A 14480-nucleotide genomic window follows, 5' to 3' on the forward strand; every position below is an offset into this window, starting at 1 on the left:
TCCCATTCGATTACATGGAGAGGGTGGGGTTTATGACCTATACTGCAGCCAGCCACCAGGGGGCGATCGAGACGCTACGGCTTCACTTTTGAGGACTCTTGTGCACGCTTGGGACCGACCATTAAAAGGACTTTGTCCAAGGCAAAGATAGATTTGCAGATGATTAATATCACTGTATGTGCTGTGTTGTGTGTTTTCCCCTTTATTCAGAGCACTTTGTCTATGTCAAGCAGTCTAATGATGTGAACCCTCTGGCCAAACCAATCACACACGCGCCACACTTTATCATTCACCCTGAGACCTACACTCACCCTGCACAGAAATACACAGCAAATAAACCACAATCAACCTCTATAAACACACACACACACACACACACACACAAGACAATAAATACATCACCAGCACAAACACACACACACACACCCAATCCCAGCTGGTAATATGAGAACATGATCGGTTTCGCCTTAACAAGAGGAACTTTATTGCTCAGTGGCTGCTCATTCATAGCTTAGTTGACTTGAAGTTTTTAGTTCTGTTTCTTTTAAGTATGAACTGTTTTGTTCTAAAATTCCACACAAATGAGATCGACACAAATCTGTGTAAACGTAAATGAGATGACACATATTTGAGAAGTTAGCATAGCTCAGCTAGCTAAAGTAGGTAAAAGTAGTGAAGCTTTTAGTTTAATCGCTACTTTTTAAATCATGCAGCTTTCATGAAGCGGGAATTTTTGATTGACAAAATTTCAGCAATAAACACATGTATTCTCTGTTGGATGTTAAGTTTTAGAACAATGAATTAATCTTTTGAATCCAAACTGAAAAAAATTATTGCTTACTATTTGTAATATATTACTAGTGCTGTCAAATGAATAATCGCGATTAATCGCATACAAAATATATATTTTTTTACATAATATATGTGTGTGTACTGTGTATATATAAAAATACACACACATGCATGAATATACTTAAGAAAAATGTTACATTTATATATAAAATATATTAATGTATGATATAATTTATATGAATATAAATATATACATGCAAATACATGAAAATATATATGCTGAATGTGTCTTTATATATATACATAATAAATATACACAGTACACACACATATATCATGTAAACATACATTTTTGACAGCACTATATATTACACATAAAATTTAAGTAAACCCTTCAGTTTACCAAGTTACTAAAAAAATCACTTTTTTATTTAATCGTTCAAACGGATTTGCAAAAAGGTTGTTCATGATTCAGTTTGATTCATTAGGACAGTTTCTCACGCACTGGTCCTTTTGCAGCAGTTTCTCTTACGAAATAGTAAAGGGATGTTTTTATAACAGAAAACTAAAAGATCACTATATGAGGTGGATACTTACTTACAATCTATAGTAGAAAATGAGACTTGCAAAGATTGTTTGTCTATGATAAAGCAGCTATTGCATGTGCAGCTTATGAATGACTGTACTGCAGGTAAAGCTGACTTATATCCATTTATATCCAAACCAGTGTTAAAGAAAAATAATCAAAATATGGGCACATTTTTAGGAGTGTTAAGCAAAATTCTCTTCCTTCAGTCTCATTGCTGTGTAGGAGAAACAATTGAGATATTTAACAGATATGTGACTTTTTATAAATTCAATCATGACAACTCTCGGAAGATTTTAGCATGGTGCTGGATATGACAATGTTAATGTATTTGGTCTTGGCGGAATAGATCTGCTACTCTGCTGCTGATGCTTAACTGCTGCTGCTGTTGGTTATTGCTGTAGTTGTAGATTATTGCTGCTGCAAGTAAGTACAAGAACTTGCAACTGCCAGTGCATATGGCGATACGGAGCCGTGAGTATTTAAAGGAACACTCCACTTTTTTTGGAAATAGGCTCATTCTCCAACTCCCCCAGAGTTTATAAGTTGAGTTTTACCGTTTTGGAATCCATTTAGCTGATCTCTGGATCTAGCGATAGCACTTTTAGCATAGCTTAGCATAGATCATTGAATCCGATTAGACCAGTAGCATCGCGTTCAAAAATGACCAAAGAGTTTCGATATTTGTCCTATTTAAAACTTGACTCTTCTGTAGTTATATCGTGTACTAAGACCGGCGGAAAATAAAAAGTTGCGATTTTCTAGGCTGATATGATTAAGCAAAGTTCCTTGATTATTACGCCGGAATGGGAGTATAGTTCCTAGCCAAATCGGCCTAGAAGATTTTCTTATGACAGTCTGAACAGCACAAATCCGATTTTTTCAAATCAGGCCCAGGCCACTTTCATATGTGGTCCTAAATCGGATTCATATCCGATGTTTTGCAATGAGACTTCTGTCTGAACGGCCATGTCGCATTTCATGCGATTTTTACATCATTGAAATGCGACAGACGTCACAATTCTGCACTGGAGGAAATCGTGCTATCCTTCTTCTTAATATTCTTCTTATCACTTCGTTATTTAGGCTCCGATTGCACATTAACTTAAAAATTGCTAAACACGCGTTAACACGAGCAGCATCCATTTTTATTTCAGCAAACACAGTGCGCTGCATCTGACGTCACGTCTTCTTCTGCGCATGCAGGTCACTTCAGGGCCATATACGGTTCACACATGAGACTGATGGCAGTCGCATTTAAATGACAATGTGAACAACAGCGCAAAAAATCCGATCTGAGCATTAAGACCTGCAGTGTGAACTAAGCCTATAATGTATCCTGCAAATGAATAAATGTTAAAACAGCTTGCCATATTCCTGTGAGTTACCCAGCAATGGGATTTATTAAACCACAAAACAAAAAAGCTGCAAAAAACACACACCTCCACCAAAATCAAATGTTACAAAAACAGTAATGTATCTCACTTAATGAAAGACACACACAGATAAGCCCAATTACACAAGGACTGGTACACACACTTGATTACACACTGACATACACCATTACACCCCTGAAAACCCAATTACACACTCAGAGGCCAAGCGAAAAAATGGAAACACACACAGCCTCAGCTACATGCACACAGTTATACAGTACACACACATACATTAAGCTTAACATTAATGGCCATTCGAGGGTCTTTTTAATTCAGTGCACTATTGCCCCTCACTCCTTCACTGACCCTTCCTCTGGCTGTCCATCTCTCCTCTTTCCTCTCCTTCTCCCCCTCACACTCTTTTTCTCTGTGTACTGATGATTATTGCTCCCGTGAGAGTGCTGTAAAGACGTTAGTGTGGCAGGAGTGGGATTAGGGTCCCGCAGCCCACTGGATCACCCCTTATATATGTGTCTTAAAGATGGATTACACACAAACACAGGTAGGGGACTTTCCATTGACTCCTATTGTTTTAATAATGAGCTAAATACATTTTCAATCTTTCATTTTCAATTTTAAAGTGAAATTTCCTATGATTGCAAAGGTGAATTACTCCGTATTCAGTGTCACATGATCCTTCAGAAATCATTCCAATATGCTGATTTGCTGCTCAAGAACATTTCTTATTATTAGCAACATTAAAAACAATTTTTGAATGGTAGTGTATTTCTAACTTGTTTACCCGCAAAAAAACCCATATATACACAGACCCCCACGACCTTATGCACAGGCAACAGGTTCCATATATACACACAGATCCCCACAACCTTGTGCACAGGCAACAGGTTGATCAACTGAGGCATCTGCACGCTTCCTCACATCTACTAAAGAAGTCTAAGCTGAGATATTCCCCAGGGACGCGTGACAGAGCGAGGAGGGTGTGAAAATTAAGTATTGATTTGACAGTGGCTTTTTCCAGGTATTTAGGGCTGTTAAGGGTGGAGCAGATGTGTGAGGAGCTGAAGGAGGATGTATGTAAGGCATGCTGCTTCGTGCAATTGTACATGCCATGGAAGTGTTTCATCCAGACCTAAAGTGAGGTTTTTATGTTATACAATGGGACTGAAATATCTTACCACACTGAAAACTCAAAATGCCTTAAAATGTGATTTAATTTCATAAAAATATTTGAGGTTTTGCATTATTTTTACTCAAAACAATTTGAGATGATTCGCTTCCACTGAAGCTCAAGATGCTCTTTGCATCATCTCATATCATGCTGGAGAATATGATCATTAGGTTTTCATCAGGAGTTTATGCAGCTTGAGTGCTGCTGTCATTGAAGCAAAAGAGGAAAACCAAGCACAAACACAATCGTATACCCATTTTTATGCTAGCAATATCATTCGCAATGAAAAAGAAGCGCATTAAATCAGAAATGGCTAAGTAGAAGCATTTTCATTAGTGGTCTCAGACTTTTTCGACCCCAGTGTACAGCGTGTTTAGGACAACAATACAATTATTTTGCAGCTAGCTCATGTAATATGACGAACTAGTTCACATAGATGGCAAATAAAAAGTGGATATGAAAAAGCAAATATTTGACAAAATACAAAAGCAATGATAGTAACACACAAAGTCTCTGATTTCACACTGCACTCTTTCATGCTGTTCTTATCAGCTCTCTCCTGTTCTTTTTACCTGTCTATTTATGGAAGGAAGGATGTGTACGGAGTGTGAATGGACCAGACATCTCCTGAGGATTCGCAGCTGAGCATGTAAGGCACACACATCTTCACACATACAAACACCTATACACACAGTGCTTAACATCAGTACATTCACAGAGTCAAACGCAAGGAAAACTGATGACGGGCCATTGAATTATTTTATTGTTTTTCTAATAATTCGACCTGAAGTCGATTATTACGCTAATACTTATACTTACAGCTCAAGACATTGTTCAAATGTTTTACTTCAAGACATCTGTCTGATATTTGTCCTTAAATAGCTCTTGTGTGTAAGGACTAATCTCATCCCAAGCCTCTGTTGCCAATTCTAAACATCATTTTAAAGCTAGTAAAAGAGGCTTGAGCCATTGATATGTAGACTAATGCAGTTATTGGAGAGAGAGAGAGAGAGAAGGACCTTTGAAATAACAGGAATAATTTGGTGGAGTGATATGGAACTGTAATGCAGTCAAGATCTATATGGAATTAACTACTTCAGCTATGCGTTTCCTGAAAAAAAATTGCACATCTTACATGTCCTAACCAGATGCAATGCAATAAGAGAAGCAATTTGTTTGTGCACACCAGATGCAAAACATGACAAAATCAATCAAAAAGCACAGCCAATCAGAAGAGCGTATGGGCAGGCTCTTTCCCCAAGTGTGCTGCACTCACAACGAAACAGATACTGCAATCTAATTCATAAATATTAAACCATTTTTAAAATGATTAAAAATACATACTGAGTGACTGATACAATCTTTGTCATGGAACATGCTTGTTGTTTCACACCGAGCTCACAGTTTTAACGTTTATGTTTCCTTTCATTTATTTTCAAGATCTGAGGTAAATTATCCATTGTTGCTTTCAGTATGGCTATAAATATCAAGCAAAATGATATTCTAACGCACATTAGACCCTTTTAACATTAAACAAAGCACATAATCAGTACCAGAGATTATCGTTGTAATAGTGTGTATGTTGTTCCAGCCGTGACGTCACAGAAATAGAAACAGTTTCTAAAATTGAATCGGCCATCGCAGCTGGTTAGGACAAAAGCTCTGATTAACATGGAAAAGATACCTCTGCGATACCTTATCACGTTTCGTGGCATCACATCTGGTTAGGACACAGTGTTAGAACGTTCGCCAACCAATCAGAATCAAGCATTCAACAGCCCTTTAGTAAGAGACTACAGAAATGATATGCATATTAATTCATTAAAATAACGGCAATTAATCACATAGAATAATTGAGGCAGATGGGAGCATAGAATAAGCAAAAAGTGGCTTCAGAAGTCAATTGTGTTTTATCTTATTTCACCGATTATAAGGAATCTCTGATGGTAGTTAAATCCCTAATTTAGGAAATTTGTGGATGGTTCAGGAGTTGTAATTAATTGTTCATTTTTATTGCATATTTTTTTCTATAACTAATATCACACTAAATCAGCGCATTAAATCGACAGTCATATGTGCACATTCCCATCCAGACCAGCATACACACTTCACATACCAAACTAGTCTTCATTTTCATTTGTTCAAACAGCATTCTCCAGCTTATTTGCTTCAATGTGCATACACGACTGCCATTTCAAACAAGAAGAGAGCTTTAAGAGGTTAGGAAAATGTTTTGGACATGATGCCTCATCAGGAATTTCCTGCTGGTTTCATCCTTTCAAAAGCAGCTGTCACACACACACACACACACACACACACAGCTCAAGCAGCTCAGTAAAGCCATCAATAGGTGCTTGATGGTGTGCAAAGACGATTATCAATAATCGATATAGCCGGTCACTCGGAGATCTGAGCGTTCGCCGGCATCTAAGCAGTCACTTTCCTTATTCATTTCCTCCACAATCACTCTAGATGCTCCATCGTCCATTCACATAAACTTGTTTCATATGGGAGTTACTATACTGGGGGTTTGAGGAGAGGTAATTCCCCATTAGATGAGTCGAGTCAAATCGAAGCTGTTTGGAGGATGTGGAAGAGCATCAGTATCTCACATGTCTCTGGACCTTCAGCAGTAATGCACTGAGAGAAAAGCCCTTTAATTGCTCTGAGGGGCGATGCAGCACTAACAGGCTTCTATTGTGCTGTTTTATAATGGCTATAATGGTATACAATCAGCATGGCCATTATTCATGTGCAAACTTGACTCACTCACCCGTTTTCCATCTCAAATAAAGAGATTTTATTACAGCCTTTCATTTCATCTCTCCTAACACTCACTCGCTTTTCTCTCCCTCTCCAATAACACTCCCCCGTTCACCGCCCACTACAATAACAGAGAGAGAGAAAGAGAGAGAGATCTGGGGAGAGAGAGAGCACTAAGGATAGTGAGTACAAAAAAGAAAGAGAAAGATATCCAGACCAAGAATAATTACCAGGAGAGAAGAGGAAAGGAATTGTAAGAGAGAGGAAAAGGGAAAAGAGTGCAAGTACAAGAGAGAGTGAAAGAACGAGAAACGAAGAGAAAAACATGAGTGGGTGAGACAGAGAGAAAAAGAGAAATAACATGTAAGTGGGAAAGAGGGAGAGACCGAAAAAGAAAGCCACAGGGAAGACAGGCAGCGAAAGAGAGATACTGAGACAGAGCAAATTTCCTATACGTCTGCCATATCAGAAACACCTGCAAAACAAGGACCACGGCCACACGTAGAAGTGATTTCCAGACTACATGCTGAGACAGATCCATTCAGAACAGTGCCAGATGCAAGAGAACACCTCAAACCCACTCGCGCGCAGACACACACTTCAGACGGCTGCACTGTTCCAAAACCCACTGAGCACTTTAAGCAACACGTTTTTTCATGAGAAATATGCAACATAGTTATTCTGCCTTCTAAGATAGCTCTGTTTAAACAAATTTCAAAGCATTAGCCTATTGCATGTAGCCTTCAATGGAAATGCAATCCCAGAATTCATCGTGTTCGAGCTCAGAGAAAAAAAATTAATCCAAGATGGCCGATGATGCAAGAGAACTGTTGATTATAATAAACATTCGTTCAGCAATGAAAATGATAAGTAAAACAGTTCAGCGCCATTACAAATGCTACTGGAATCAAGTGACCCTTCGCAGGAGACCCGCCCTCCTTAGTTACTGTAGCTATGTCCGACAAGCCATGCTGCTCTCACAATACACATGTTCTCACACACTGAAAAATACATCGCGGAGCAAAGACGGCACAGACAACACGCGACAGACAAGACAGAGCTACTTTTGGAATGAAACATACTCTCAGCTTTCAAATTTGGTAATAAATTCAAACAATACTGTTTTGTGGCTCTTATCTGTCTCTATATCGTGACAGATCGCTATAGCACCTCAGTTAAAGCAGCACATGAACCGATCATCTTTTCATATTTACTAGTTAGAGCACCAAATAAACATGAATGAACATCAAAAGGTCTTGTATTTCAACCACGGAAAGACATCAATACACACCATTTTTTAAGTTCTACTCTCCTGTCTGGTTTGTTTGTCTGACAAAATGGCGGATTCGACATTATAATTGGTCAGATCGCCTGTCAATCAAACTCCCTGCAAAGGATCAATTGAGTGTGGAGTACACCTACGTTATAGTATCCCAAATCTTGAATGATATTACCCGATATTTATGTGCGCTATGTGTTTTTACGTGTATCAAAAGTACCCAGCTGTTAGCTTAGCAACATGTTAATGTCAAACTCTATTGAAATCAATCAGGGGTGCAAACTCGTCAGGGGTGAAAAAGGTGACAAACCAAACAGTACATTACTGTACATTAAACAGTATGCTTTACTTGTAGGTCGAACAGTTCTCAAATCGACTTCATGTCAGAGTAATAGCTGATATGTGAGACAAATGAGACTGAGGAGCATTTTGCAAAGGGTAGCGAACTAATGCAGCGATAACGTAACTTACAATCTTCATAGCTATTGCAACAGCAGCCTCATGCAAAAACAAAAAAAAACAAAAACAAAACAAACAATAAAAACCCAGCAGCCTCACGCGGTAATCACCATTTATACTGGAACACCACAATTTACAACAGATACAAATGCATTCCGTCCTGCTCTACAGTGAACTTAATTTAGCTAGCTACAAACAGGCTAATCTAACCACCAACATAGCCCAATTACTTCAAAAATAAGTTGCTTGCCGTTAGCTTGTTCCTTCACATTTTACATTACCTCTGGAAATATGGACAGTTGCCTGCAGCGTCTAAAAGTTAGGCTTCAGGAGTGAGATTGGTTGGTTGAGGGAAAGAACATTAAGGTAAGCCAATCAGAGGCATAGTAGGGCGGGGCCATTCCTTTGCCAACAGGGGGAAAAAACGCTACAGGTGACGTGACACAGATGACGCGCAGATACGACCCCCCCGAGATCACCTTGACTTGATGTGTCAGTTACATTCAATCCTTTTAACTTAACGGTACAAGAATCAGTCATTTACCTAGCTTCAGCCTCACAGTTTTGTGATTTTGAGACTTTGGCTTTATATAAAATGTTACTAGTCTGTAATTCAGAAGAAGTCAAAGCCAGTTCTTGAGTAACACTATGGGCTGTAATGGCAGTTACATCCACTTTGATCATCAATCAAGCAACACTTGATTTTTAGCTAAAGAGCCGACTGCGAGGATGTGTGTTCTCGCCTCCCATGAGTTCAAAACTTATGCAGAGCAAAACGGAGGTTTGTCATGCATAAATAAAGAGAGTGTACTGTATATTCCTCCAAAATTTATAAATCTGTATTAGTAAAACTAAACACATACACTCACACCACACTACTTAAACTACACCACTTTCAGTATTAAACAAACGTTTTCGGTTTTGTATGCTCTATCGCCAACATGCTTCAGATTTCCACAAACAATTTTGACTCGTTTCTCAGTTCTTTACAGTAAAACACTTACAATGGAAGTCTAGAGAGTGTGGAGGGTTGTGTAGCTCAAATTTTGGTTAAATCAATTATATTATTTATTCTGTACTGTAATGTAATGTTGTCTAAATCTTCATTTTTCACACAGTAATACTGTTTTAGAAGTGTGAACTTCTGGTTATGTGTTAAAAGACGTTTTTTGTCAATGTAAACAGTCAGTTTCATGGTTTATTGGCTTTATGTGGTCATAACATGAGTTGAAAGATCAGACATAACTGCACAGACAAGGATGTGAAGCGATTCTTTCACATTAGTTTCATGGTGACACATATAAACGTTCATATTCTTCCATTGTAAGAGACATACCATAAATACAGAGCCCCGCATATGATATTGTGGCCATAAATTAATATTTTGTTCCCACAACTTGTTGCCTCATTTTAGTTCAATAGTGGGCAATAGCTAAACTAAATTAAAATGATGGAACAAATGAGTATAATGTGGTCACAATTGAGCTAAAATGAGGAAACATGGCCATGACTTATGAATGAATGTTGCCAAAAATGAACAAGTCAAGGAAACCAATTCTTAATTCATGGTCGCAATATCCATTTTTTATCCACATGTTAAGTGTTGGGAGCTGTAAATAAATATTTTTGCTTGTTTTTGAAAGTGAGGGATGATTCAAAATGTTCTTCTGCATCCAGAACATTTGTTTAATAAGTTTCCAAACATTTCTTAAATCACACAAATATTACTGATCTCTTCCCCACTTAAGAAATCTCCCAGACAGCTGTCCAAAATTCTTTCTGAGCTTACAGACATCTGATCCAGTCAGTAGTCCTCTGACAGCAGCAGCATTACTAACCTTGAATGTGTACAACCGCACATGCGTATGTTTACTAAGATAGACAGCTATTTAAAACATTCATGCTCATGCCAGATACACAGGTGCATCATTATTACCCTGTGTTCCAAAAAGGTGACAAATGCCAAACCAATTCTCCATGGATGTTTGTTTTGAGAGCTGATTTTCAACTTAGCTTGTGTAACATGATATAGCCTTACACCCTTTAAATAACTTTAAAATACACCCTTTGTGCCCATTCAAACGGAGACAGCTTATGAATGCGACTTCCCAAAAAACATTTATTTATATCTCTGATGATTAGGTTGCTTGATTATTGTTGGTGTTTGTGGCAAAAATCACGCATTTGCATCGCACGTCTAAATTTGGTCACTCCAAATGAGTCACATTTTTCGCAGATCATTTGCTTTAAACAGAAATTTCTGTCATCATCTATCCACCCTCATCACCTCGCATGGAACCAGTTACTATAATAATGGTCAAAGCTGCTATGTTCCATAAAATAAAAACTGCCAACTGTTCATTGGCTGTGGAAGTCAGTTGCAAAATTTGCTTGGTTTACAAAAAATAAATAAATAAACAGAAATGATGACATTATATTATCTCGAGGTGTGGTCACATTCACAAAATATTGCCTATTGGCAATAGTGTAGCGATGTCTGTAGCACCACTCAATCCAACAATAATCTGCGTGACCAGCTTGAACCCGATGCAAAATTTGTGTGGGGAAATCTTTCCCCTTCCTGTGAAATTCCGTGTTGATTCCCACTGAAAAGACTGGATTTCATCCGTGAAAATTTCCTGAAATGGTAAATGTGACCACATCTTTACAAATTAAGAAGTTGTTATAAGGGTAAACATGGAAGCGCAGAAATTTGACATGCAAGAACCAATATGGTTTGTAAGCATGTGGGTAGATCAATATTCATATATGAATAAGAGCCTAAATCAAATCAAAGCAACATTGTGTGATTAGAAGACTTGGATTGAATTCATAGGAATTACTTTTACACGTATGCAAGTTTTGGTTGCATGGACTTTCAATGGATGGACAAAAATGTAACAACATGAGGGTGAGTAAATGATGACAGCGTTTCCTTTTTGGATGAACTATCCCTTTAAGTGATTTTCATTATGGTTCATTGTAAACTTGTGCACCGCTTTACTTTACAGTCTGTACTACATTGTGTATGGCTGTATCCAAGTTTTACCATTGTTATTATAGGAACATAATATGGGAAGCACACACATACTCTCATTCTCATTCACACACAGAGCAGGACCAGCAGGATGCGTCCTCGTTCCCGACTATTCACCCCAGTCCCCAGAACACAAAGTCCTCACCTTACTGTAGACACCCCAGGACAGCTCGGTCTCAATCACCATGACAACAATGCCAAACATGCCGAATATGAGCGCATAGTCACTAAGTCTCTTCCTCTTTTCGAACAGCGCCCTCCTGTGGCCTAGTTTGTAGCCAATGTTCTGATTCTTACGTTTAGAGGCTTTGGAAGCCGGCCTCCCCGGGCCTCCCACGACAGCACCGCCCCTCCTTCCATTAGTCCCGCCCCCTGCCACGCCCCCCAGCACACCCCTGCTCTCAGAGAGGGCGTGGTTCTGGTGGTAGATGGTCATTTGATTGGCCGAGGCCTCGAGTTCGTAAGCGTGTCCGTAAGGCGGATCCTCTTTTGAGGAGATGACGATCTCTGGGGGGTTCTGGGATTGGGATTGACTGTGTTGAGAGGAGGCCGCGGTCACCTGGCTCGCGCTCGCGCTCGCCCCGCCCTCTTTGGTGTCACTTCCGCTGTCGGACTCGATGAGGTTCCGGCGGGAGGCACTGAGGCGGCTGAGCGGCTTCATCACGCCGCCGCTGTACTTGCACGAGCTCATGGCGATCTCGGTAAAGGGGTTACTGTCCCGCCTGTGCACCAGGGGACTGGCCTGCCTGTGCTTACACCCCCTCTCTCGCTCCCTCTCCCTCTGCTCTCGCTCAGTGGAAGGCGAATGAGAGGAGTAGAACAGCGCGTTATAGACGGGTGAAGTCTCCCCGCTTAGGCTATGTTGGCTGCCTAGGCAGGAGGAGAGTGGCGTGCTGGTGGGGTGGAGCGCGTTGGGGATTGGCGTGGACAGCTGGGGTGTCGTGGACAGGGGCAGCTTGGGCAGCGATGCCGGGGGAAGGTTTGGCGTAGTGGGTGACGGAGTGCCATTGAGACGCTCCAGGCTGCTGTTGCCTCCCGTGTGATTCGAGTGGTTGGTCCCAGGGTAGTTGCCAGAGAGGGAGGCATGGGAAAGACCACTGAGAGGGAGGGGCAGATGTTGCTCTTCGTCTTCGCTCCCGCTGAGAAGGGCCAGACTCAGAGAGGGAGGGGGATCCATGGCAACCAGGCTCCAGCAGGTTTGTTTGTGCTCTGCTCCTCAACTCTGGAGTTTAGTTGGAGGGAGAGATAGGAAGAGAGAGAGAAGGACGGATTGTTATGTTATTTATAACCGAATAAAATTAGCAGGTGAAAAGGAGGCTGGATTAAATGGGGGACCCCCCTCATATTAATAAACCAAGGATGGACTGAAAGTGTTGGGTGACACTGAGTTGTTGCACTGTGCTTGAGGAGTTCATGCAGAGGATGTTTGTGAGTGCAAAAAGAGAAAACTGATGAACCCATGAACCCTTCCACATCTACTAATCGCTCTGAGCTCTCTCTCTCTCTCTCTCTCTCTATCGCCTTCTCTCTTCCTCCCTCTCCCTGACACCCCCTCCTCTCCTCTCGCTCCTTCCAGCAATATCTGTCACATAAATGAAAGCGAGAGTCTCTGTATTTTTTAAGAAACTTATGCAATGGTAGAATCGTTGCCTCTGGACTGACCTGTGACAAATGCAAGACTCATCACATTACCATCACTGCTTTGCATTATTTGGGCATCTGAGTTGCATCTAAAATACACACTAGAAAGCATAATTTTAATAGGCTAATTCAGTACGCTTCTAATCATGTAGAAATAATAGTTAGACTTTAAGGTATAATTGACAGTTTGATTTTGATTGCATTAAACATCTTTCTCTGTGTCACTTACCTCTCTCCTGTCAGTCTATCTCCACCTTCATATGGTGATTTCAGAAGCAGTGCAACAATATTCATCCACACTTTTTCTTTTTCATGTTGTCAAAATCATGCCAGCATTTCTTCTTCGCTCCGTTGTCAAGCAGTGATTCCAGATTGAAGGTTTTTAATGCAAGAAGTATAAACCGCTATTTCTCAAACGAGACTCCAACAGACGAAAGCTGTTGCGTTTAACACCTGAACAAGGATCGAAATAAAAGCAGAAAATAAATTGCGGGAAAAGCATTTAGTGCGCTGTTTAATATTTCAGGATATACATCCACCCGTTGCGTTAATTAGCATTATTAGCCTCCTGTGAAGAAAAGCGCCATAAAGTAGCATCTGAATATGAGTAAAGGTTAAAGTAGCGATAGTCTGATATTGTGTAGAAATGGATGCATGTCCTCCAGCTCTCACTCTGACAGCACGTCTCTCATTCCCTCTCTCTCTCTCCCTCTCAACTTCTCTTTTGGGCTCCATCTCTCCGCCCTGGTCCCTCCTCTCTGCTCCTCTCATTGGACACACATCGCTGAACCAAACAAATAAGCTCTGAAAAAACTAGAGAAGAACATTTAATTTAGAAAAACCACCTGCCTCCTCCACTGCTATTCCTGCTTTCCTATCACAAAGATTTTTTTTTTTTTTAATAAAACCTATAACAATCGAAATAAAAAATAAATAATACAATTATTATTATTATTATTATTATAGTTGTTGTTGTTGTTGTTGTTAATAATAATAACGATAATGATGATGATTAATATCAATTACATTAATTATTTTACAATTAAATGTTGATAAAGAATAGGCTAATTAATAATTAAAAGCGGCCAACCAAATAAATAAATAAATATTATTATTATAGTTGTTATAATAACGAAGATGATGATTAATATTAATTAAATTATTATTATTTTACAATTAATTGTTGATAAAGAATAATGAACGATTAAATAAAAGCGGCCAAATAAATAAATAAAATTATGCACTGATGTAATAATGGAACTTGTTATATAATACCAAGTCACAAGGTTACAATAACTGTTGTCAATAACTAACTTGTCATAATTAATTTGTCATTTCTACTCTATGTATGCAAGTAT

At 39.4% G+C, this 14480-nt stretch overlaps 1 protein-coding gene across 3 annotated transcripts in view; it reads right to left on the minus strand.

Annotated features, from left to right (window-relative positions):
• Positions 1 to 14480, minus strand: part of kcnn3 (potassium intermediate/small conductance calcium-activated channel, subfamily N, member 3) — a 69214-nt gene that overhangs the window by 48415 nt on the left and 6319 nt on the right. The window contains exons 1-2 of one of the 3 annotated variants that reach the window (XM_058745795.1): positions 13352 to 13855; positions 11627 to 12703 (exon numbers count right to left, since the gene is read on the minus strand). The exons of 1 other annotated variant lie outside the window; for it this stretch is intronic. In XM_058745795.1, coding sequence (XP_058601778.1) covers positions 11627 to 12658 — 1032 coding nt within the window. In that variant the 5' untranslated portion in view covers positions 12659 to 12703; positions 13352 to 13855. Of the gene's footprint in view, positions 1 to 11626; positions 12704 to 13351; positions 13856 to 14480 lie in introns of those variants that run through there. One more of the 3 variants, XM_058745796.1, reaches the window with a different exon arrangement.

This window comes from Onychostoma macrolepis, chromosome 16, assembly GCF_012432095.1.
Source record: "Onychostoma macrolepis isolate SWU-2019 chromosome 16, ASM1243209v1, whole genome shotgun sequence".
NCBI classification, from domain to species: Eukaryota; Metazoa; Chordata; class Actinopteri; order Cypriniformes; family Cyprinidae; genus Onychostoma; species Onychostoma macrolepis.